This window comes from Chrysochloris asiatica, unplaced genomic scaffold, assembly GCF_000296735.1.
Source record: "Chrysochloris asiatica unplaced genomic scaffold, ChrAsi1.0 scaffold00159, whole genome shotgun sequence".
Classification (NCBI taxonomy): Eukaryota; Metazoa; Chordata; class Mammalia; order Afrosoricida; family Chrysochloridae; genus Chrysochloris; species Chrysochloris asiatica.
The window spans coordinates 5,283,945-5,308,116 of record NW_006408677.1 but is presented as its reverse complement, the minus strand read 5'-3'; the positions used below and the strand labels follow the sequence as shown (position 1 = coordinate 5,308,116).

Below are 24,172 nucleotides of genomic sequence, written 5' to 3'. Positions count from 1 at the left end.
CATCAGAATCTCTTGGAGAGCCTGATAAAATATAGATTATTGGGCTCTCTGTCCCATGAATTTGTTTCAATAGATTCAGAGAGGGGATCTAAGAATTTGTGCTTTCTAACAAGTTCACAGAGGTTGCTGTTTCTCCTGCTCTATGCATTCCACTTTGAGGAGCATCAAATTTAAAGATCCTTAATTTAACCCTATTTTCTCCCAAATGTCCAGTTGAGTATAATTTCTATTCTCTGACAACAACAGTTGAGAGATTTTATCAAATATTGCTACACAGCTTTAATGGCTACTGTCTTTTCTTGGCATACACTATTTGTCTTTTCATGTATTTTTACTTACAAGTTTTCCCTTCTTGACAGTATAGTAAACTATTAGAACTATCGAAGTCTTCTAATTGGATATTTGTTATTAGTACTCATTTCATTCAAGCATTCAATATATATTCACTGAACACCAGTCGATTTGCCAGGTACTCTGTTATATGCTGGGGATACGTGGTAAACTGAATAGATATGCTGCTAACCCATTAGAGATTACAGTCTGTTTTTGCAGGCCAATATTAATCACACAAATGAAAATATAATTGGTCAGAAGGGAAATAATCTGGTTGTTGGTGGGCAAATAACAAAAGACCCTGAATTAAACTGGGGAATGAAAGACATTTCTTTAAGAAATAAAGCTGAAAGAAGTCACTTGAAAAACTAATTATTTGTGAAAGTAAGAATTTCATAGAACCATTCATACTTTCTTACTCATGTAAATCAGGACAAAAATAAATAAATAAATAGCCAAATAATTACCATTTATAAGGAGCATGTACTGAATTTGTGCTTAAAAACCCAGGGAAATTATTGTACTTTCCTTTCACGGGAGAGTTCTTCTGATTCAGGTCATATTAACAAGATCTTTCAGGATGCATCCTGGTGAATGGTTTCAATTCACTTTTGTCATAGTTCAAAATGAGCCTCTTTCCTTCCATTACTACAGTATATATATTGTGTTCATTTAATGCAGTCAACTCCTAATTCTACACATGAAAATTATTCTTTTGTGGTTTATCTGTATTATTGTTATACTTGGCCATTCCTTCTCTCTCTCTCTTTTTGATGAAAATATACTCACGTGAAAGATGTAATAATATGAGCTTAGAGAAAATATACATCAGGGGAGTAGTTTTCTGAAAGAAAAATCTTAGTTTTCCCAAAAAAAGTAAGGTAATTTTTTTTTAAATATTTCTTATTTGGGGCTTATCCTTTTGCTTCCCTTCTATGGTAACAATTAAATTGTGTAGGTAGTGTAGTTGTTACGAATCGGGCTGCGAACCGCAAGGTCAGCAGTTCGAAACTACCAGCTGCTCTGCGGGAGAAAGATGAGGCATTCTGCTCCCGTAAAGATTAACAGCCTTGGAAAACCTGTGCAGGGTCACTATGCGTCGGAACCGACTCCATGGCACACAACAACAACAACAACAGTTTAATAAAAAATTAAAAAAAAAACAAACACACATTTTGGTCTATTGATAAAGCAATTTTGATATGGGCAGTAATTCATAAACCTGTCCTTGAAGAAAAAGATCCTGTTAAAAGCTAGGTTGATTATAATAGTTAACATTCTCCTTTGCATTTGTCAGTCTTCCAGTTAAATAATATTTTCTGAAGGAAAATTCAGTGCCTAAGAATGAAAAACTAGTTGGACACTCAATTCATTGGTCATAGAAATAGATTTTCTGAGTAATTGAGTCTATTAGTAAAAAGTAAAATCTGAATTACACACAGGCAAGTGTAAAATAAAAACAAAACAAAGAAACAAAAAAACATTGCTATTGACTTGATTACAACTCATAATAACCCTATTTTGACTTAGTAGATCTGCCCCATAGTACTTCCAAGGCTTGTAATCTTAATGAAAGCAGACTGTCACATCTTTCTCCTATGGAAGGCAGGTAGTTTCAAACCATGGGCCTTTATGGTTAGCATCCAAGTACTTAACCAGTGCACCACCAGACAGGACTCCTCTCAAGGATTTGTGTTGTTGTGTGCCATCAAGTTGGTTCCGATGTATAGCAACCCGGCATAGGGTTTCCAACAAATGGTGATGAGTTTGAACCACAGACCTAATGGTTCAAACTGACCTTGCAGTCCAGTGCTTTATCCCACAGCCTTAAAATGGAAAGAATTGCAACCCCTTAGAGTTGTGGTTTGCCAGTCTTTGGAAAAATAATCTGGAAATTGATAATAAAAACACAAATCTAGTCTCAATGTTGAAGTGCAAACTTTTCTGAGACCTTCCATAACCTGCACCTCCACCCCCAATCAAGCTGTTCCTTAAACTATCCTTTCCATTACACTCAGGCTTGTCCCCTACACAAACTGCTTTCTACAGGCATGTACTCATTCTATTGCTACGTAACTTAATAGTCTTCCTTTTTTCTCTCAGCATGTATAAACATGAGCGTAGTGGTTATGAATCAGGCTGTTAATCGCAAGGTCAGCAGTTTGAAACTACCAGCTGCTCCGCGGGAGAAAGATGAGGCTTTCTGCTCCCATAAAGATTTACAGCCTCGGAAATCCTGTTCAGGGTCGCTATGGGTCGGAACCAACTCAATGGCACTTAACAACAACAACATCCTTGAAGGCTTAGCTTAAACCTCATCTTCTAGTTAAATACACCTTATTTCCCTCTACAAATCTTTGAGTTCTATCAAACTCCAATTCCACTAGCCTTTGGAGTCTCCTACCAGACAATTGAGCAAGTCTTTGGGTGTCTTAATCTCTAAATATTACCAACCATGCTAACAAAAACTCTTCAGATATTTTCAGAGAATTGTTTTCTAATTCTTCATATTTTCTGGCTTATCTGCAGATGGTCATGGAGTTCTGTGCAGCAGGCTCAGTCACTGACGTAGTGAGGATGACTAGAAATCAAAGTTTAAAAGAAGATTGGATTGCTTATATCTGCCGAGAAATCCTTCAGGTGAGTTTTCATAAAGGCATAATGTTTAAATAACCTGGCAGCAATGTATACAATTGTTTAGGAATCATTTTGTCTCCTTTTATGTTGATGGTAAAATTTAGCAACACAACTTGAATGATGTAACTTCTCTCAGACAACTGTACATTTGAAAAATGGTGAATTAGCAAATGTGGTATTACCTGTATTTTTATAAAAATTAAAAATATGTACTGTATATATCGTTCACATTTAACTACTATGGTTTAAGAATTCTAAGCATAACCTCTGGAACAAGACAGGCAAAATGAACAAAAGGCATTCAAAAAAGCAGATTTCAAGATGTTCTTAACTTTTAAGTTACACTGCAAGATCCTTATAAAGCATGGCCTTCGATGATTCTGTCAGAGTCAGGTAATTGTGTTCAATGAGTCATGAAATTGCTTGGAATATGTATTATGTTTTTATGAGTTTTTAGAGTTATTAATAATAGTACATCTACTTCCTCACACATCCACTATCATGTTATGCAACATGTTTCATTTAAATAATTTGGCAAATATCTACTGTTGTTGGTTCTGACTCATAGTGACCATGTTCAGAGTTTCTGAGAGCAGCTGGTGGGTTTGAACTGCCATACTTGTAATTACAAGTCCAGTGTTTATCCTACAGTGCCACACCAGGGCTGAAAATATCTACTATCCGACTATTTTGTATATTAATTATGTAGGTCTGGGAATAACGAATGCAAGGTTATAAGATAAGAGTAATGCTGGCTATATGGTTAAAGTTATGTGTCAGATTGGATATGCCATGATTCTCAGTGGCTTGGCAGTTATGTAATGATGTAATTTGGCAATTATTTAATGACGTGGTTATCCTCCATTTTTGCATAATACCAATTTTCATATTATGATCTGGTCTTTAGAACTTAACCATGTTGAGGAATTATAACATAATCAGTCAATATCAAGATGAGACAGCAAAAGTCAGTGATTTACAGAAAAACCCAAAACCCTCTGCAAAATTTTGGAAGGCATTAACTATGAATACTACCCCCACTTTTTATTTTTAATTCTAACACCAAATTGTGTATGCACAAATATCTACTTGACTTATTAAACTCAAGTTTTTCTTTCTGGTTTTCATTTACGGTTGGGACACCCAAGAAGGACATTAACAGAACTTAACATCTCCAGCCAAGTTCGCTAAGAGTCAGAAGGAACTAGACAGCACATAAGGACAACAACAACAATAAACAGCTCCACTCAATGTTAGAATGCCCTTCCTCCCATCTTGGTTGGATTTACCAATTGATACTATATCAGCAATAATAGTATAATGGTTAATAAGAGTGTCGACTCTCTACTGAGTTTGAATTCTAGTTTCATTGAGTATTAGCTGTGATACTTTAATCAGTTACTTAATTTCTCGAAGCCTCACTTTCTTCATCTTTAATATAGGAAGATACTAACAACCTTCTGCGAAGGATTGCTATGAGGTTTTAATAATTTACTCCATGTAAAGCATTTAACACAGTGCCTGGAAAAAAATAATGACTTATTAAGTGTTAGTTGTTCTTATTGTTACTACTATTATGATTGACTGCTAACCTAAAGGTTCCTGTAAATATTTTCACGTAGGAAATCCTATGGGTCAGTTCTACTTTGTCCTATAGGGTTACTATGAGTTGCAATTGACTTGATGGCACATAAAAACAACAATTTTCAGTATCTGGAAAGATCTCACTGCAGCCTAACATTGCATACCAGGTCATTGGTTAGCGTTAGTGGTGAATGGGCTGGAGCCAGTGTAGTAAGCCAATACAAATTATGAATGCTTTAAAATGAATTTCCATATTCTCCCAATTTCTTTACAAGTCTGACTAGAAAGTATTTTGGACAAAGCAAATGGTTGGATGAGGAATAGAGTGCAATGGCTGAGCTAAGATGTCCAGTTCTTTACTCTATGGTTAGTTGGAAATATGGAGGCTAGAAAGGGAGGTGTTCTTTTTCTTTCAAGGGTGTCCTGATTTATTTTCCTTTCTGTATAGCCAAAAGTAGTATTTCTTGGAATTAGTTGTAGTAATTCCAGCCTAAAGAAAGAATTTCATCTGTAAAATCAAATTTAGACTTTTGTTAAAACAAAAATTAATCTAAAAGCACGAAGAGCAGAACCAGAAAATAGAAAAAACATATGCTGATGTGGCTTTTTTATATATACAGGGTTTAGCTCACCTTCATGCACATCGAGTAATTCATCGTGACATCAAAGGTCAGAATGTGCTACTGACTCATAATGCTGAAGTCAAACTGGGTAAGCTTATTTTTGCAATACTTCAGATAGCACAAATTCCATATTGAGAAAAACTCCTTTGCGATATCTGTGCTTTCTATCATGCCAGTTCCAGTATTGTCTACTTATTGACTGGGTTTTCTTGCAATGCCAGTTAACATTTGAAAATTCATTTGGAAGGGGAGGTGGGATAAATATGAGAGGATTACTGCTTCTTTGAAATCATGTAGCTAGTACAACAATTATAACAAGGGTTTCTCCAACTTTTTGGCAATTTAAAATGTCTATTAAACATATCAGCTATACTTCCTGTTGCAATTTAATTGAATACTTACTATATGCAAGTTTCTGTACATGGACAGGATTTTTAAAATGATGCTTCTATAACATATTTCAACCCCCAGAATATCAAAGAGCTTGTACATTACAGAAGAATGAATTCCTTCTCTGAGATTTTCTCTCAAACATTTAAAAAATGAGTGGGGGAAAGTTGTAGCAGTAAGCTCCCAAAAAGAGTACAGCTTTAGAAACCCTGTGGGCAGTTCTATTCTGTCCTATAGGGTCATAAAAAAATGATATCCATCAGAGATGATTCTCTGATAATATTCAAATCAAATTCCAAATTAGAAATGAAAAGACCAGAAATGTCCTGGCTTTTTATTCCAGGGTTCAGAGAAGTGAATTTTATTTGAAAACAGCCACCTTACTGTCGTCATAAGAACATAGGGAAGTATATATTGTATCTTACAGTATTTTAAATTAATATTTTGGTTTATTTTAAAATCATACCACATGAATGAAGGCAGTACTATGGAATGGTAGATAACTCCATTGATGTAGAACATCTATTATTGGTATCCGTTCCTGCATTCTTTTTTGAAACTATACCAACTTTTGCCTAACATTTCTCAACAAGACCTTAAGATATATCCTATTTTCTTGCTAAACAGATACAATCAGAGTAGGGATTTTGTTCATTTACTGAATATTTGTGGAAGAAGCAACAAGTATTAATTGTTATTGAAATAAGTGAAAAGTAATTCAAGAAAATATGCCATCTCTTTTGTGCCTCAAAGCTACAAAACTAGAAGCACAATTTTAAGAAACTGTGTTAAAATACATGAAAATCATATAGATTTCACATTCAGATGTTCAGAATAGATAATCCACCACAAGGTTAAGCGAGCAACATTTCCACATACTTGATTCAAGTTGCTAGCCAACCCAACCATTTGCAGTGCAGAAGAAAAATTGGAAGTGAAAAGTCACTGAAGTATTTATATTTGCATCTGATTCAGAGGATCTGTAGAAGAACTTAAACCAAATTGTAGCAGAAATCTCATTTTTCTTCATCAATGTGGTATGATTTTCTAATGTCATGTGTGAAGCTTCTTCGTCATCTACTATTAGGTTTTATATTTCTTAGATGTTCTTTATAGTGCTGCTATTTCTCCAACTTGGTGGCAGGTCCAAACACTACATATGTTATCACTTCAGAGGCTGAGGGTGTACTGATGGAACTTTATTTTTAATATTCATGGTAAACATTCAGCCAAACCTACCATTGATTTATAATAGCACTTCTGAGTCTCCTGCCAACATAAACAGCAACATAAGCCTATTTCCCAGTATTCCTGGAGTAGACTTCATGGTAAAGTTTGCTGTGCTGGAATGAAAATCTGTTATCCATTGTGGCTTTTGTATTGGCTTTCCAAGTTAAAGCAATAACTTATTAAGCTCTTTGTTACTGATTAATTATTTTGACATATGCTGAATTTTGCAGTGGATTTTGGAGTGAGTGCTCAGGTGAGCAGAACTAATGGGAGGAGAAATAGCTTCATTGGGACCCCATACTGGATGGCACCTGAAGTGATTAACTGTGATGAGGATCCAAGACGGTCTTATGATTACAGAGTGAGTGTTAAGATTCAAATAGTAGTACTAATTGTTTGGAAATAATTTTTGACCAATGTATATTTTTCAATTGTAAAAAAAAAAAAAAAAAAAAGAATAAAAACCAAGCAGTTCCTCCTTTCACATTGAAATTCAGTTGGAAATATTAGTCTTGATTCCTATATGTAGTATGATCATATGCATACAAATCATATTTTCTAAGAACTGAGACAAAGTAGACCATTGGGAATTATCCAGATTTGAGGAATAATATATAGTTCATGTTGTTTTCGATGCCTTTGTAAAAATATATTTTGTAGCTTTACATGGAAATATAACTTCCAGGGACTCTATAATATTATAGATTAATAAATGTAAGGCCTATTATTAATACCCACAGTAACTTTGCTCCAAATGAAACAAATAATTTGATTACTCAGGGTAATGGAGAAAGTCCTTGGGATGGTTTACCTCCAAAACCACAAAAAATCAGTGGAATAGGCAAATCAAGTAACAATGCATGCTATTTATTAAAATTTCTACTGAAACTGAAATCTGGACAATATACATCTATGTATACATTTCAAAAAGCTGATGTGGACAGAAAACTCTCCATTGCTATAGACTGGAAAGCCTCATTCAATCTCCACATAAGTCATGCAAACATTTCATTGTGGTCTAGCTGTGTGGAACCTAGGATTTAATGCTTCACAACTGATTAATTTAAGTTTTATCTCCTTTCCATTAAAGGCACTCTTCTTGACTGACAAAATGAATGTTTATTGAGGGCCTAGGTATGGCATTGTTAATGCGCTGCACTACAAAGTCAATTTGAAGTTCAAGACCAACAGTTCAAGCTCACCAGTGGCTCCTCAAAAACCCTGTTCATGGTCACTATGGGTCAGAACCAGCTCCACAGCACTTAACAACAGCAACTTTATATGTCTAGTGCTATGTTAGGAGTTATGTAGAATGTGGAAGCTTAATGTTCTTCTAGTGGTTTTCTGTAAAAAAAAAAATAATAATAATGCTGTGTAGCTGTGTGATTTTATTTTTTTCAGGCTTAAAAATACTTTTACTCATATTAGTTAATGTTTACATTTTAGCCCCTGTATAGCTGAAAGAAAGATTAAGCTTAGACCATCATTACAATGCTATACACTTGGATTCTGAGAATTCAAATAGCATATTTAGGGTCACACATCTAGTCAATACAAGCCCTATATCCTTTTTCCAGGTTCTAGAAAATTTAGTTCAGTTAATAGTTGTTATTGTTAAATGCCGTAGAGGTGGTTCTGATTCATAGTGGTCCTATATAGGATTTCTGAAGAGCAACTGATGGGTTTGAACTGCTGACCTTGTTGTTTGCAGTCCAGTGCTGATCATACTGCACCACATCAGGAGTCTAGTTAATAGTAGTGAAGATAATTTCCTAGCCCCTCATTATTCTATTCTCAGTTTACTGTATGCTAGGAACTTCTGAAACAACTTCACATACATTACTTAATTTAATAGCTATCCCTGCCCTATGAGGTGGGTACGATTATCACCTCAATTTTACATAGAGTAAAACTAAGGTATAATTAGATCATTCCCCTAAGATCACACAGCTAGTAAAGCTATGTGGTAAGACTTCCTGTAGCAAGTTCCTTTTGGCATTTCAATTACAGCAAAAGTAATGACGCATATAAGATAAACTTTTCATACACTGAATCCCATTCCATAACAACCAGTTGTATCTGGAGATATTGGCTTGTCTGGAGCTTGACACCCCCTGCAACCAAAGATCGCTACAAGCTTTCCAGTTCTAAGTGACATTGTTTGTTATGTTTTATTCTTTGCAGAGTGATGTGTGGTCCGTGGGAATCACTGCTATTGAAATGGCTGAAGGGGCTCCTCGTGAGTAAAAATATTTAATATTTGTTAAGGATTAGGGAAATATAATATGCAAATCTGTATCTGTGGAAAATGCATTTTCACTTATACTATTCAGATTTTGTTGGCCACAAGGTGCCACATTATGTGTCAAACTGCAAATGGTCACCTTCTAAATGATTATCAAATTCTCTCATTTGAATGGGTGACAATGGGTTATATAAAAACTGCTTGCGCTTTTGTCTCTCATACTACTTTATCTTAGACTGACTAAGTGCTTTTTCAATTTATGTGGTCATGACAATCCTGATAAACCAGAATCCAAATTATTTCAATCTGTATTGATTGGTAGAAATTTAGGTTCCAGAACATTTACAGTCTCATACTGTTACTGCTTCAGACTCTCTGTAGTAGCTGAGAAAAAGCTCCAGTGGTTCTTTGAAATTGGGCCAATCCTCAACACTTTGGGAAAGTAAACATTTTTTTTTTTTTCACTTGGAGTTGATCCAAATTATCACATAACCTGTTCACAGTTCTTTTGTTTACCCTTCCCTCCTCTAAGTCTTGGTGTGGTGTTTCAGTTTAATGCACTGGGCTGCAAGGTTGGTTTAAACTGCAAAGCTGACCATGCAAGCTCACCACCCGCTCCTCAGAAACCTTATACAGGGTCACACTATGAGTCACAACTGACTCACAATGGCACAACAACAACATCAGCATCTAGTTCTCTCCACGTATTGCTCTTGGTTAGAAAAGTGAAAATGGGATGTGAACTCAGGTAAAAATGATGAATAGCAATCTAACATAGGACCCCATAGGATAGCACAGGTGCCATCCTCAGCACATAAATACAAAGGATATATGATAAAGACATTTTTTATTTTGCTGGATGAAAAATGGGAGAGATTCCTGGTTATGTTCAAGGGGGAATTGCTTTGCTTTCTCTTCTCCAATTAGATTCCACAGGTTCCTACGTTCCATCTGCACAATGTCCACACACCAAATTCTTTAAGCGTGGACTTTTAGCACTGTGTTTCAAGGTCAACAGAAGGTATCTTAATGAATCAAAATAGTGATCACATAATTGATGAGAATTTTTGGTACCCAGAGGCTCCATATGGTATGCACATGACTGCAACCATAGAGTCTGCGGTTTGAGTCCACCAGCCACTCCACGGGAGAAAGATGAGACCTTCCACCTTCTGTTACCATGAAGATTTAAAGTCTCGCAAACCTTATACAGAGTCACTATGAGTCAGAACTAACTCAATGACACTTAAGAAAAACAACACGGAGGGTCTGGGATAAAGGTGGGACAAGTATGGAGATTCATTTGCTGACGACTCTATTCTAGTACTCCAAAATGTACAAGGTGCCAAAGGTCAAAGTTGAATAAGTAGTTTTTTTTTAATTACATCATATAAAGATTACATATGCAACATTTGTAAAATTGAATGGAAACTGGGGAGATGCCTGTTATTCTTCATCATCTTCCAATTATTTCTGTTTGGGAAACTTGCTTAGATTATATTAAATTAAGATTCTCTTTCTCTCTCACACTTTAGACAATATAGCTTTTCTCATTAATTTTGAGGCATGGATTTGGTTAGAATGCATATGTCTATCAAGTAGTATATATATATGTATATGTATTTTTCCATTATTTCTGAATGTTCATAGCTCTGTCTTTTCAAAGAACCAGTTGTCTGTGCTTGATAGGTTTACATTTATTTCTTGGTTCATGATTTGTTTTGTTTTCACTTCTCCATGAGAGGGGAAAAAAACAAAAGGATGATGAGTAGAGAAGGATTTTTCTTAGAGTATTAACCACTCAAACTTCTTATAAAAGATTGGTGAAGAAAAGGGGATTCTGAACTCATAGTAGAGGAAATAAGGCCTACCTGCTTGTAGGAGCAATTGAAAGGATACTGTCTTGACCACAAGCACGTCAAATAGCCATCTTGCCAAATGATTTACTTTTACCAACATTATTTGTCTCTTGGAGCAGTAAATTTTGTTAATTTTACAAATATCTTCCATGTTATAATACTTTTTATCTAGGAGCTCTGGTAGCATAGTGGTTATGAGCAAGGTCAGCAGTTTGAAACTACCAGCTGCTCCGAGGGAGAAAGATGAGGTTTTCTGCTCCCGTAAAGATTTACAGCCTCGGAAACCCTGTGCAGGGTCACTATGAGTTGGAACCAACTCCACGGCACTTAACAACAACAACAACAACAACAAAATGGAATGGTCTTCCAAAATGACAGTTGCCTAAAAATTGTCTCTGATAGCCAGATAACAAAATACCATTCCCTATGGTATTTATTTGCTAAATTTCTCCCAGAGAAGTAAGGAGAAGAAGAGTAGCTTCTTCTCACTGAAAGCATCTATGAAGAGAAATCTGGACCCTTGCACACCAGGAACTTTCAAAGCTCCTTCAGTCTTATACCATGAGTAGGAATATTAGTAATACTCAAACCTAATATAAAGCCTTTAAAACAAAGTCAGGATAAGAAGAAGAACAAAGTTGGAAACCTATCTATCACTCCTTTATTTCAAAATGTACTACATGGCTACAGTGGTCAAAACAGCCTGGTACTGGTACAGTGAGAGATACATAGATCAATGGAACAGAATCAAGAATCCAGAAATTAATCAACCCACATACAGCCACCTGATATTTGACAAAGGGCCAAAATACATTGAATGGGGAGGACATAGTCTCTTCAACAGATGGTGCTGGCAGAACTGAAAATTGATATGCAAAAGATTGAAACAAGACCATTTCCTCACACCATAAACAAAAACCAACTCAGCATATATTAAAGACCTAAATGTGAATCCCAGAATTATAAAGGTCATCAAAGAAAAACTAGGGACAAATTTAAGGGCTCTAATACAGGGCACGAGGAGCTCTGGTAACGTAGTGTTTACTAGTCAGGCTGCTAATCTCATGATCAAAACTACCAGCAGTTATGTGGGAGAAAGATGAGGCTTTCTGCTCCTGTAAAGATTTACAGCCTTAGAAACCCTATGCAGGGTCACTATGAGTTGGAATCAACTCCACAGTACATAACCACCAACACCACCAATACAGGGCACACACAGACTACCACACATTGTGAAATTGTACAAACAAAAGAAGACAAAATAGATGATTGGAACATTCTAAAATTTAGAAACTTTTGAGCATCAAAATATTTCACCAAAAGAGTAAAAAGGGAGCCTACAGAATGGGAAAATACCTATATGAGACAAGGGACTAATTTCTAAAATCTATAGGAAACTACAATACCGTTACAAGAAAAAGACAAATAACCCAATTAAAAAATGGACACAGGACATGAACAGACACTTCACCAAGGAAAAGATTTGGGCAGCCATATGAAGAAATGTTCATGATCATAAGCCATTGGTGGTGGTGGTGGTAGTGGTGGTTATGTGCCATGGAGTTGGTTCTGCTCAAAGCGACCCTGTACATGGTTTCTGAGGCTGTAAATCTTTACAGGAGCAGAAAGCCTCATCTTTCTCCCCCAGAACAGCTGGTAATTTCGAACTGCTGACCATGTGGTTCACAGCCTGATTCGTAAGCACTCTGCTACCATAAGCCATTAGAGAGATTAAAATCAAAACAACAATGAGATATCATCTTACACCAGCAATAATAGAGATGTTCAAAAAAGCAGAGGGCAATAAATGCTGGCTAGGATGTGGAGAGACTGGGACCCTCCTACATTGCTGGTGGGAATGCAAAATGGTCCAACCATTCTGGAAAGCAGTATGATGCTTCCTCAGAAACTTAGAAGTAGAAATACCATATGATCCAGCAATTCCTCTATTTGGTATATATCCACAAGAAATATGAGCCAGAACACAAGTAGATATAAGCACACCAATGTTCATAATAGTACTAGTCACAATAGCACAAAGATGGAGACAGCCTAAGCGCCCATCAATGAAATAACAAGGAAGCTGCAAGTCATCGCATAACCTGGATGAACCTTGAGAACATTATTCTGAGTGAAAGTAGTCAGTCACAAAAGGGCAATTATTGCATAAGACCATAATGACCATAATTGTAAAAACCTTAAAAAAAGATACCTAAACCAAAAGGAAAAAAAAATTGTTGGTTACTGGGTGCGGTGGGGGGGGGGGGTGTAGGGAAGGGACAGTAGAGGTAGAGCACAGGGTAGAGGATATAGACAAATCATAGTTTGGGTGTTGGGGAGGGCAATACACAAGAAAGGGGAGGGGATGGAAGAACAAGATAAGGGAACACTGAGGCAGGTTTCCATGGGCCAAATGGGACAGAGTTAATAGCGATGCATGTTCAACCTTGGAACAACAAGGCTCTGTGATACAGGATTGAGACATAGTCTGAAGAGGGGAAATAATGTTAAGATGCTTGACTGTCTTATGTATATTGGTTTCCCTTGCCTACTATTGTAAAATAGACACTTGAGTGGGATAAAAAGAAATATCAGGACACCTGATTACAGAAAACATTTAAGCTTATCTTCAGTCTATAACTGATTGGAATACCTAAAAGGGTTTGTAGAAATTGCCCAGTGAAATAGGCTTCCTGTGGATCTTCTGTTAGTGTATAGGACCTTAGGTGGAATCCTGAGTTCCATCCACAACCTTCTGAGGTGTGACATTCCCAATGGAATGGACAAGCAGACTAGCCTGGAACAGCTAGAGCAACAGAAGATACTTCTTGAAAGGAAGATCATCAGGAAAATTCCAAAACAAAAATGGCAGTCTGATTAGCTACTACAAGAATAAGCAAGTTGTTTGCTGGTGAGCCATCAAGGCAAGCAATCAAGTCCCTTCAGGCCAAACCCCCTGCAAGACTGAAACTCAAAGGGAACACAGTAGCAGGCATGTAAGCTTTCTGGCAACCACGTTGGTCTACTGGTGAGTTCACGAGAGGGAAAGGAAGCAATGAAGATATGGGCGGAATTCAACCATATTCCATAGACTCCTGTTGACCTGGAGATGAGAGTGAGAAGAGGAAGTGCTGGTTGGTCCAGCAGTGTGGTGAGACCTGAGGTCTCTTGAGCCCATGGACAAGGAAGTGCTGGTTGGTCCAGCAGTGTGGTGAGACCTTGGGACTACTGAGTGTATGACCAAAGACATAGCCATGCAGGGCTAGAGCTGAGAGTGAAGCATCCAGGTGATACAAAATGAGGAGAGATACACAAGAATGCTTAAACTTGCAGATAGTACCATTTGACCTATTTTTGATGGCTTGATGATCAGAACTCGACAAGAAGAAGATAGGTTTTTTTTTATTTTTTGTTGTTGTTGTTTTTTGGTAGTCATAGTTCTGAACCATGTTCCCATGGCCCAAGTGGCTTATTTATTTATCCCATGTTTTAGGGTGACATACACAGACCTGCTAAAAATTGAGCACTATTAACAATCCAGTGGGCACCTGTCACATTAGGTTGCAGTGATAGGGAAGGTTCTAGTCACCAGGTTACACAAGACTCCAAGGATCCACACTCTAAGTTTAAGTGGCCATCAATGAGCTTTGAGGTTTTGCTTCTTTAGCCCTATACAGGTTGGTTAATCATTATTTGGTCCTTCTGTGGGTCCCCAGCTTCCTCTTTCTGTCTTCTCCCATTTTTGGTTCTTGGCAGTCCTGGCAAGAGTAACTAACACAGCACTGATGATGTCTCCCCAAACCATTCCAGAAATAACACAAAATGATAACCATTTTCACGTTTTGGGTGGTCTTTTAAATGTAAGTTAACAGACACCAATTTTGACAATTTTTGATAAAGGAAGCAAGTGTAAATTGCTACAATTTGATGAACTTGACCTATGCTTATGGATGTAGTAGTTCTAAATACATCTGAGAGGGAGTCTTCACATCAAGTATAAATCCTATCCCCTCTGTATACAGGGTTGATCAGGACGAGCAACTTAGACACTGGTTACCTAAAATGAGGGGGAGATAATGACACGAATTGACAGGTTTACAAATTTTCAAGAGGGAGTTTAGTTTCAGAGTGTATAGGGGAAGGTAGAATCCCCACTCAATAGTTTTCATGTTGTCTAGACAGGTCTGGTGAAAACAGATGGGGATAAGATTCTTATGATTCAACAATGAATAATTGTTACCATGACTAATTGTGACTGTCACAACTATAAAGGGATGTTTTGTAACAAAAAGCGAAGAGTAGTTAATCTTACAGTCCAGGAACAGAGGACTGTAGTACCATCAAGGGAGAAGAGGATGAGCAGAATGTGGGACCTTATCCAGAGAAGCAGTGCCACCAGAGATGGAGGTAGATATGAGGACATGGAGAGAGAGAGCAGTTGAGCACTCTAGACTCATGTAAAAGATAAAGGCTAAGTGCTGGCGTCCAGGAGGCAGGTTTACAGAATGTGCCCTTTAGTTGTTTAAATTATTATATATTCCTGACTATTTTTGTGTACTTCACTCCACCCAAAAAAAAAGACGGAATGGAAGCAAATACGCTTGACTGATGATGCATGGAAGAGATTGTAATCATTGCAATGAAATGATGAGTTTGAATCTCATGTCCGATGTTCTCCAATGTAAACTTATCACTCAATTCACAATAAACACTTCAAACTAAAAAAAAAAAAAAAAAAAAAAAAACTAAGCCAGGATATGTAATATAATTAAACAGTCTGTGGTTAGTATCAAGTAGGTGACTATTCACCTAAAACCCTGGTAGCCTAACCGAAAGGTCAACAGTTCGAATTTACCAGCCTCTTTTCAGGAGAAATATGAGGCTTTCTGTACCTATAAAGATTTACAGCCTTGGGAATCCTTTAAAGGGGTGTTATGAGTCGAAACTGACCTGATTGCACACCACCACCATTATTGTATGAATTGTTGCCTAGTGGAAGAAGCAGGATAGGGTCTACAGATTTTTTTGACTCCCTGACCTAGTAAATTTCTTTTAATCTGCACCATTATTCCCCCTAGTTTAGCATTTTCTTTGTTATTATAGAGATCACGTCTAATATTTGGAGTCCTGATATGGCTTTGTAGGATAAGCACTGCACTGTAAGGTCAGTTTGAACCTGCAGTGTTGACAGTTCAATACCACCAGTCATTCCTTGGAAATCAATATGATTCAGAACCGAATCAATGGCACTTAACACCAAATGCTGTCTAATATTGCTAGAATGCTTGTTTATAGTCCTATTTGCATTCTTTGTAGTGTCCCCTCTCTCACACTCCATAGCAATCTTTACAAGAAATACCTCATAATTCAGATTTATTCCTGTCCTATTAAAAGACCCTTTGTGTCATCATTCAGAATAAACTAAATCAACCAAGTCCAGCTTAATGTTTCTAACCTCTCAGGCAAAAACCTGTTTTACAGGTTTGTTATCTCAAATAAATGAACCTATAGTGGTGAAAATTAAAGCAGTTTTAGGAGATCTGGAAGGAGCCCTAAAAGTTACCGGTTTGGCTGCTAACTGCAAGACCAGCATTTCAAATCCAGCAACTATTCCTTGGGAGGAAAAAGAAAAAAAAAAAAAAAAGGGCTTTCTGCTCCCAAAAAGACTTACAGCCTTGGAAACTCTATACAGGGTTGCCTTGAGTTAGAACCATTTTGATGGCACACAACAGCCACAGCAGGAGATATGGGGAAGGGGGCATTTACTGGCATTCTTATATTAGACCATATTGGAAATCATCCACAGCTGGTGTTACCATAGCTCTTGTATCCACCCTATCATCTTTACCTTCTTCTCCCTTCCCTTAATGAAAACTTACTTTGTCTATGTCCTATCCCTTGACCCCTCAAGATGACTGATGATGCATAAATGTTGATATTTGATAATTGATCAATATTGTACAACTCCTTTACAGTATGCTTGAAGAACAGAAACTAATGACTTATTGGACAAAGTAATGGAATAAAAAACATCAAATATGATACCAATCTTTTTAGCTTAAGGCAAATTATAAACTTGCACCTTCTATTAATTTATGCCCATGTTGATTGAAAACAAAACGTGACCTTTGAACAATTGCCTTTATATCATTTTAATGGCATCACCGTGGGAAGTTATTTCTACTGCTACGATAGACCAGTTTGTCATTATTTTTCTGGAGATGTATTTTAGGAGGAGAAGGATGGCTCTAAAGAGTCATTAATATCAAACTGCCTTCACATGAATGACACAGTTGTAGCATTAAATGAAATTTACACAATTACTCTGGGGATTTTTTTGAACAGCCAATTTTTTAAAGCAAAACACAAGAGGAAACCAGTGAAGTTGGGTATATATTTAAACACTTATAGAAAAACCTAAAGTTCTTTAAACTAATGAGGTAATAAATTTATATAGCACATTCTGGAATAGGCTTTTCTATGTGTAGCTTTGTGTATGGAAAAAGAATGGTATCCCAGTAATTTGGCAATGACTTGAAATGTCAGATAATTAAAATATTTGTTTAAATATTAACATCCAGTCTTTAGTAAGTGCCTACTGTATGTAACAACAACAACATATGCCAAACCATAACTAAACCCACTGCTATGGAGTTGATTTCAACTCATATCAACCCTATGTGATAGACACATTTGAATGTAAATTGTCATTGAATCCTCACAACAAATCTATGGAGGAATTCCTGACATATTTCCTGCTTTTCAGATGAAGAAACCAAAGCACACATTGTTGTTGTTGTTAAGTGCCGTCGAGTCAGTTCCGACCCATAGCGACCCCATAAAGGGTTTCCGGGGAACAAAAAGCCTCATCTTTCTCCTGTGGAACTGCTGGTAGTATCGAACTGCTGACCTTGAGGTTAGCAGCCCAACTTGTTACCACTACGCTACCAGAGTTCCTTAGGTTAAGTAATTTGCCTAGGGTCACTAAGACAGAGCTAAGATTTGAACTTTGTTAAAACTCACCTAGAGGCACCTGGAAAGACAGACCTGGTGATCTCTTTCCAAAGGTCACAACCTTGAAACCCAGTGGGACAGTTCTACTCTGCTCACATAGGTTATCCATGAGTCAGAATTAACTTTTTGTTGTTAAGTGCTGTTGAGTCAGTCCCAACCCATAAGAACCCTATATAGGGTTTCCAAGGAGTGGCTGGAACCGCCGACCTTGCAGTTCAAACCGACTTTGCAGTCCAGCGCATTAGCCAACAGCGCCACACCAGGGCAACAAACAACAAGAGTGTTACTTAAGAGGGTGTGGTGGCTCTGTGGGTTAATGCCCCAGAGTACAAAGCCTTTTGAACTCCAAGGTTGGCGGTTCAAGCTCACCAGACACTCCTTGAAAACCCTATATAGGGTCGCTATGGGTCGGAATCAACTCAATGGCACTTAACAACAACAAGAAGAGGGTGCAATCTTAGTAGCAATAGCTCTACCTCTTTTCCTAGAACGATCAATATCCAAAGAGTCCTAGTGTGGTGCTGTGGGTTATACTGCATAGTCATTTGAACCGCAAGGTCAGGGGTTCAAGCTCACCAATGACTCCTCAGAAACGCTATATAGGGTCGCTCTGTGTCAGTACTGACTCGATGGCACTTAACAAATACAACAAAAACCAATACCTAAAACAGATTTTTCTCAACTTTTTTTTAAAAAACTGTCATCCTCCTGTATATATTATTTTGCATACGAGTCTAGTGACTTTTTCAGCCAATATATTATATATTACAATTTTACAAAAATAGATACCTGCAATGCAAGAACAGAGGTGTGTTTATCTCTTCTTATTAATTTCTCTAGCTAGAAATCATCAATAACACATTTCAATTTTTTAATTTATTATTGACTTGTCAATTGCACTTTGTTGTTGTTAAGTGCCATCGAGTCTATTCCAACCCATAGTTGACCCTATATAGGGTTTCCAAGCAGCAGTTGGTGAGCTTGAACCAACGACCTTGAAGTTCAGTTCAAAAGGCTTTGCAGTCTGGCACATTAACTTACAGCACCACACTAATTATATACCAGGAAATGGCGGAGCTTTAGAATCTTCCATAATGCACTGTTTGTGTTTAAATGAGCTTTTGTTTTAGCCCACATTCATTCCTTAGTACCTGTTCAGTATGCTATGTGAAAGAACACTGAGAATCCCCTCTGGAATAAGGAATGTACTCTGCAGTTATTCTTTTCATTTTTTTCTAAACTCACCTATTTCCTTTTACAGCCCTGTGTAACCTTCAGCCCTTGGAAGCCCTCTTCGTTATTTTGCGAGAATCAGCTCCCACAGTCAAATCCAGTGGATGGTAAAGATGAATATCTTAATCTCCTAAACATATTGACTTGACATTTTTATGTAACACAGATGTTTTAATTCACTTGGTCAGTCCTACTTCACCATCCTTGTTTGACAGTATTTTCTAAAGACTGAGAGGTTCAAATGGCCCATTTAAATTAAGTTCTAATTAGCCATCTAAAATTTTCATGGTATATTATGATGGTATTATTGTCCTGCCCTTAATGGGCACATTCAGTGGTTTCTCCAATAATGGAAAGGACAAATGGCAACCATTTGTGAAGTTTCTCATTGAACTTAGAAAATCAGTGATTATGAAGGACAGCCCTGTTGTTTGGTGCATTAAACTAAACATTCACAGACCTAAAGCAGAGGGCTTAGTCTCTCAAGGTGTTAGAGGCCATTCAAACATTTGAGAAACCCTTCCATCTGAAGCAGTGGTATCACCCCATGGTCCTCCTCAAATATCAGACTATACAGAATCCTTAGTAATGTTGATTAGCAATTTTAATCATAGAATATGTGATATAGTTTTAAATTGCTTAAACATAATATTTATTTGATTACATATTACAAAAATTGAATACTAACTACAAAATTATTTTGTACATTGAACTGTAATTATTAGTTACATTATTAGTAGCTGATTTGTTTTCTTCTTTTCCTTAAATTACTACTTTATTCTGAAAAATAGTAATTGATATAGGTTCACAAATGCTAATTACCAAAATATTATAGCTAAAACACCCGAAAATTTGACAAAATCAACAACTATACAAACACCAGCAACAATGAAACCAAATTGTGTGCTTGCAGTGCATACAGAGGAAACCATGAAAATTTAAGTGTCATTGTAATTGTAACATCTCTGGCTTGAGTGTATCAGAAGGCTCAAAAATTAAATTAGCATAGATTTAACCTTGTGATTTGGCATTACAAAAACTTTTTTTTTTTTTTTTTTACAACTAACTATAGGGTTTTTTTCATTAGAAATAATTTCTGTTGAAACACTGCACAAAAATTTTACAGACAGTCATTTTGGTGTCTCCCCCTGTCATAATATCATCTGGTGTGATCTGAATTCCCTGCACTCCCCCCAGTGATGCCACTGAGCTGAAGCTTATTGATCTAGTACCTAAAAACATTTTTTTCTTAATATTTTCTGTTTGCCCTGGTAGAAGTGGCTACTGTGGTTTGATTTGTGGTTAAGTTTAGCCCTTCCCATGGAATCAGGCTATCACATTTGTTTTTATATTAGCCCTGATGCTAATAGTACCCACTTTCTAGATCATTATATCTGTGTCTGTAGTTCAAAGTGCAAATGTAAAGTGAAACATTCAAGCTTCAGAGGGTGATCTTTGTGGGTTGACCAATGTAGTTTCATGTATTGAATTAATCATTTGTCATATTTCCAACTTCACGTTTTACCATGTGGATACAACTGATCTCATTGAAATTTCTACTATAAATTGGGTAGACAATGTCATTGACACTTGCTTCTTTTTCTAAGATTTAATTGACATTTCTGTATAATGTACCTTGTAAAGTTGCAGAATAAATGGCAGTTGAGAAGACAATTATAGCTAGAAGAAACTATCTCTGAATCTATGACCTACAGAATGGTATTGTGTGGGGATGGGAGGAGGCGTTTCAGGCCTGAGGATGTTCCTTTATTCCCTTTGGTTCATTTATTCTAGGTCCCGAAAGTTCCACAATTTCATGGAAAAGTGCATGATAAAAAACTTTCTATTTCGTCCCACTTCTACAAACATGCTTCATCACACATTTGTTCAACATATAAAAAATGAAGGACATGTTGTAGAGTCATTAAAGAAGCATCTTACTGGAATCATTAAAAAGAGACAGAAAAGAGGTAAAACTTGCAAAATTTCTTTTAATAGAATGAATATTCAGATTCTTCATTTATTTTAAAGAAAATGTAATTTTTACTTAATAATTAGATTATAAGTAAAATTTCTCAGGCCTGAGATATTTAGGTTTTTCACTAATGGTGATTAAGCAACTCATTAACTCTTTAGGCTTAATTATTTTTAGCTTCCAATTACAAAAGGTAAGAAGTATTCATATTTACAAATATCTTGAAAATCTCCAAAATAATTTTATAATATGCCAATTTTATTTAAATCAAAGAAATAAAAAGAGTGGAAAAGAAAAAAAAAATATATATATATTTTTTTTTGGCTGATATTTTAATTATCTCTACTCAGATAGGATAGGCAATTAACTATTCATTGTCTGTTAATTATGTAGCAAGATTTGTGTATTAGTATCATATAAATCAAGTTTTAAAATACCAACCTACAATTGAAAGATATTATCAACCTTCGGGAGGCGGGGCTTGATGGTGGCTAGAGTAGAGGTGCAGTGAGGTTCTCCATCAGCAATACCACAGAATACCAGACAAAGCAGATTCAGGGCAGAGCTCCAAGGCTCGGAACCACATAGGTAGGAATATTTTTAAAGTTTGAAGACTTATAGATACTGGAGCTTGAAGCAGAAATAAGGAACCATGTACTTTTGAATCAGCCGGGCTCAGCAGTCTGGAGCTGACAACTTGAGCAAGACCAAACAGCAAGACCAAGTGGGAAAGCAGCACACCACGGAAAAACACTGCAGGAACCTCAGAGCAAAATTGGACTTTGTCAGTTTTGCTTTGTTCTGATTTTCTTTCTTTTTTTTTTTTGGTATCTGTTCATTGGCCACCCACTGTTTGCACACCTCCATTCTGGTAACTAGAGGGGGTGCCTGAGCAAGTGGACACCCCCAACCTTCATCACTGGTGGGTTCCTCTGCCACGTATGCACACAGATACTCCCAGTCACGAAAGGACCCTGAGCTGTTTTTTTTTGTTTTGGTTTTTTTTTTTTTTTTTTTTTTTAAATACAGAACAAGGGGTTAGGAGAGGGAAAGAGAGTTTAAAAATGAAACAAGCCAAAAATTAAGTTAAATCCTGAGGTATAGCATAACAACCAAAGTGGCATCTTGAAATCTATCAGACAGCATTGAAGGCAAGAAGCTAAAAGAGGACATTAAAGTCATACTCATATTAGACTACAGATTTTTTTTTTCCTTCTCCCCCTCCTCTCCCTTTTCTGTAATTATAGACTGCAGTATCCTGTCTATTTTTTGTTGCTACTGCTGATGTTTTGTTTTGTTTTTTTTCTTGTTTGTTTGTTTGTTCTTGTTTTTTTGCTGTTGATGTTTTACTGTTTAATGTTTCCCTTCTACCTTTGGGGGATACTTTCACTCCCTATATTATCCAAGAAGAGACAGCAATTACTGCCATATAATCAAGCTACAATCACACTCTATAAAACACCAAAATCCAGGCAAGAAACAACACCAACTGCCATATACCAGGGAGGCAGACAACATCTGTGAAAGTTACTCTGAGTTAAGCAATAAGAAGAGTGAAAAGGGAAGCCCTCATCCTGATCACATCTAATAGAAGCAATCAGAAAGCATAAAAAATACCAAAACACATACTCAAAAAAGTATCAAGGCCACAAATAAACACTAAGCATGGAGCAAAAGCAGAAGCCCATATCAGCACATGTCCAGAAACAAGATAAAATGTCTGAGACAGATGACCTAGAGGTAGACCTGGACTACATTCAGGAAGGGAGGAAGGAAGGCCTTGGAAATGCCTGAGAAGGATCTCAGAAAATTGATTATAAAAAGTTTCAAAACACTTTACAATGAAGTTGAGAAAAATAAGGAAGAAGTAAGGAAAGCACTACAGGAATAATCGAATAAGATAGATACAGCATTGTAAACAATTCAAAACCTACAGAAAGAGGTCCAAATGATCAATAATAAAATATCAGAAATAGACAATACACTGAAAGGGCAAAGGAGTAGCATAGAAGAGATGGAAAGCAGAACCAGTGAGATGGAAGACAAATCTCTCAATACAACTAAGATAAAAGAGCAAAAGAAAAAAGGATTAAAAAATCTGAAGAAGGTCTAAGATTCATGTTGGACAACATGAAAAGGAATAACTTAAGAATTATTGTCACTCCAGAACAAAAAGAATCACACAATTCCACAGAGGAAATCGTTGAAGAACTTCTGGAAGAAAATTTCTCTAACATCCTGAAAAGTGAAAAAATAAACAATCAAGAAGTTCAACGAACACCGGAAGGATACACCCCAAAAGAAAATCAACAAGACATATAATCAAGCTCGCCAAAATCAAAGATAAAGAGAAAGTCCTGAAAGCAGCTAGGGAAAACAGAAGTGTTACATACAAAGGCAAGCAAGTCAGATTAAGCTCAGATCTCTCAGCAGAAACCATGAAGCAAGAAGGCAATGGGGAGACATATATAAAACCCTGAAAAAAAAACAAACTGCCAACCAAGAATCTTTTATCCAGCAAAGCTATCAATCAAATACAACGGTATAATCAAAACAGTCCAGGATAAACAGAAACTAACAGATTTTTCCAAAGCCAAACCTGTACTACAAAACATCCTAAAGGGAATTCTGTGGACTGAGAACCAACAAGAACAGACAACAAACAGAGATTGACATGCATGGCAGATCCTCCCAGAACTAAATCGACAGAAGGAAGAGTCAAGAACAGAAGAAAAATATAAGAACAAACTCAGAGAAGCTGGAAGGTCAGTCAATTACAATGCAAAAGAAGGTAAACACATAGGAACAGAGATCCAGATGGTAAAAAGGTCAGATAGATTACAGGATAAAATGGAATGCACTAAATGGAGAGAAAAGTTAACGGACTATAAGATAACATCAAAGAAAATTAACACTTCACAACATACCAAGAAAATGAAAATCCAAGAAGAACATGGAAATGTTAAAACTATGAGGAAATTCACAAGAAAGAACACAAAAAGCATGAACTCAGCAAAGGAATGCACACAGAACAAAGAAAGCAGCAACA

At 36.6% G+C, this 24,172-nt stretch overlaps 1 protein-coding gene across 1 annotated transcript in view; it reads left to right on the top strand.

Annotated features, from left to right (window-relative positions):
- Positions 1-24,172, top strand: part of NRK (Nik related kinase) — a 213,448-nt gene that overhangs the window by 117,129 nt on the left and 72,147 nt on the right. Inside the window, exons 6-11 of the mRNA XM_006871057.1 lie at positions 2,863-2,973; positions 5,175-5,265; positions 7,028-7,158; positions 8,982-9,036; positions 19,177-19,255; positions 20,943-21,118. Coding sequence (XP_006871119.1) covers positions 2,863-2,973; positions 5,175-5,265; positions 7,028-7,158; positions 8,982-9,036; positions 19,177-19,255; positions 20,943-21,118 — 643 coding nt within the window. The remainder of the gene's footprint in view (positions 1-2,862; positions 2,974-5,174; positions 5,266-7,027; positions 7,159-8,981; positions 9,037-19,176; positions 19,256-20,942; positions 21,119-24,172) is intronic.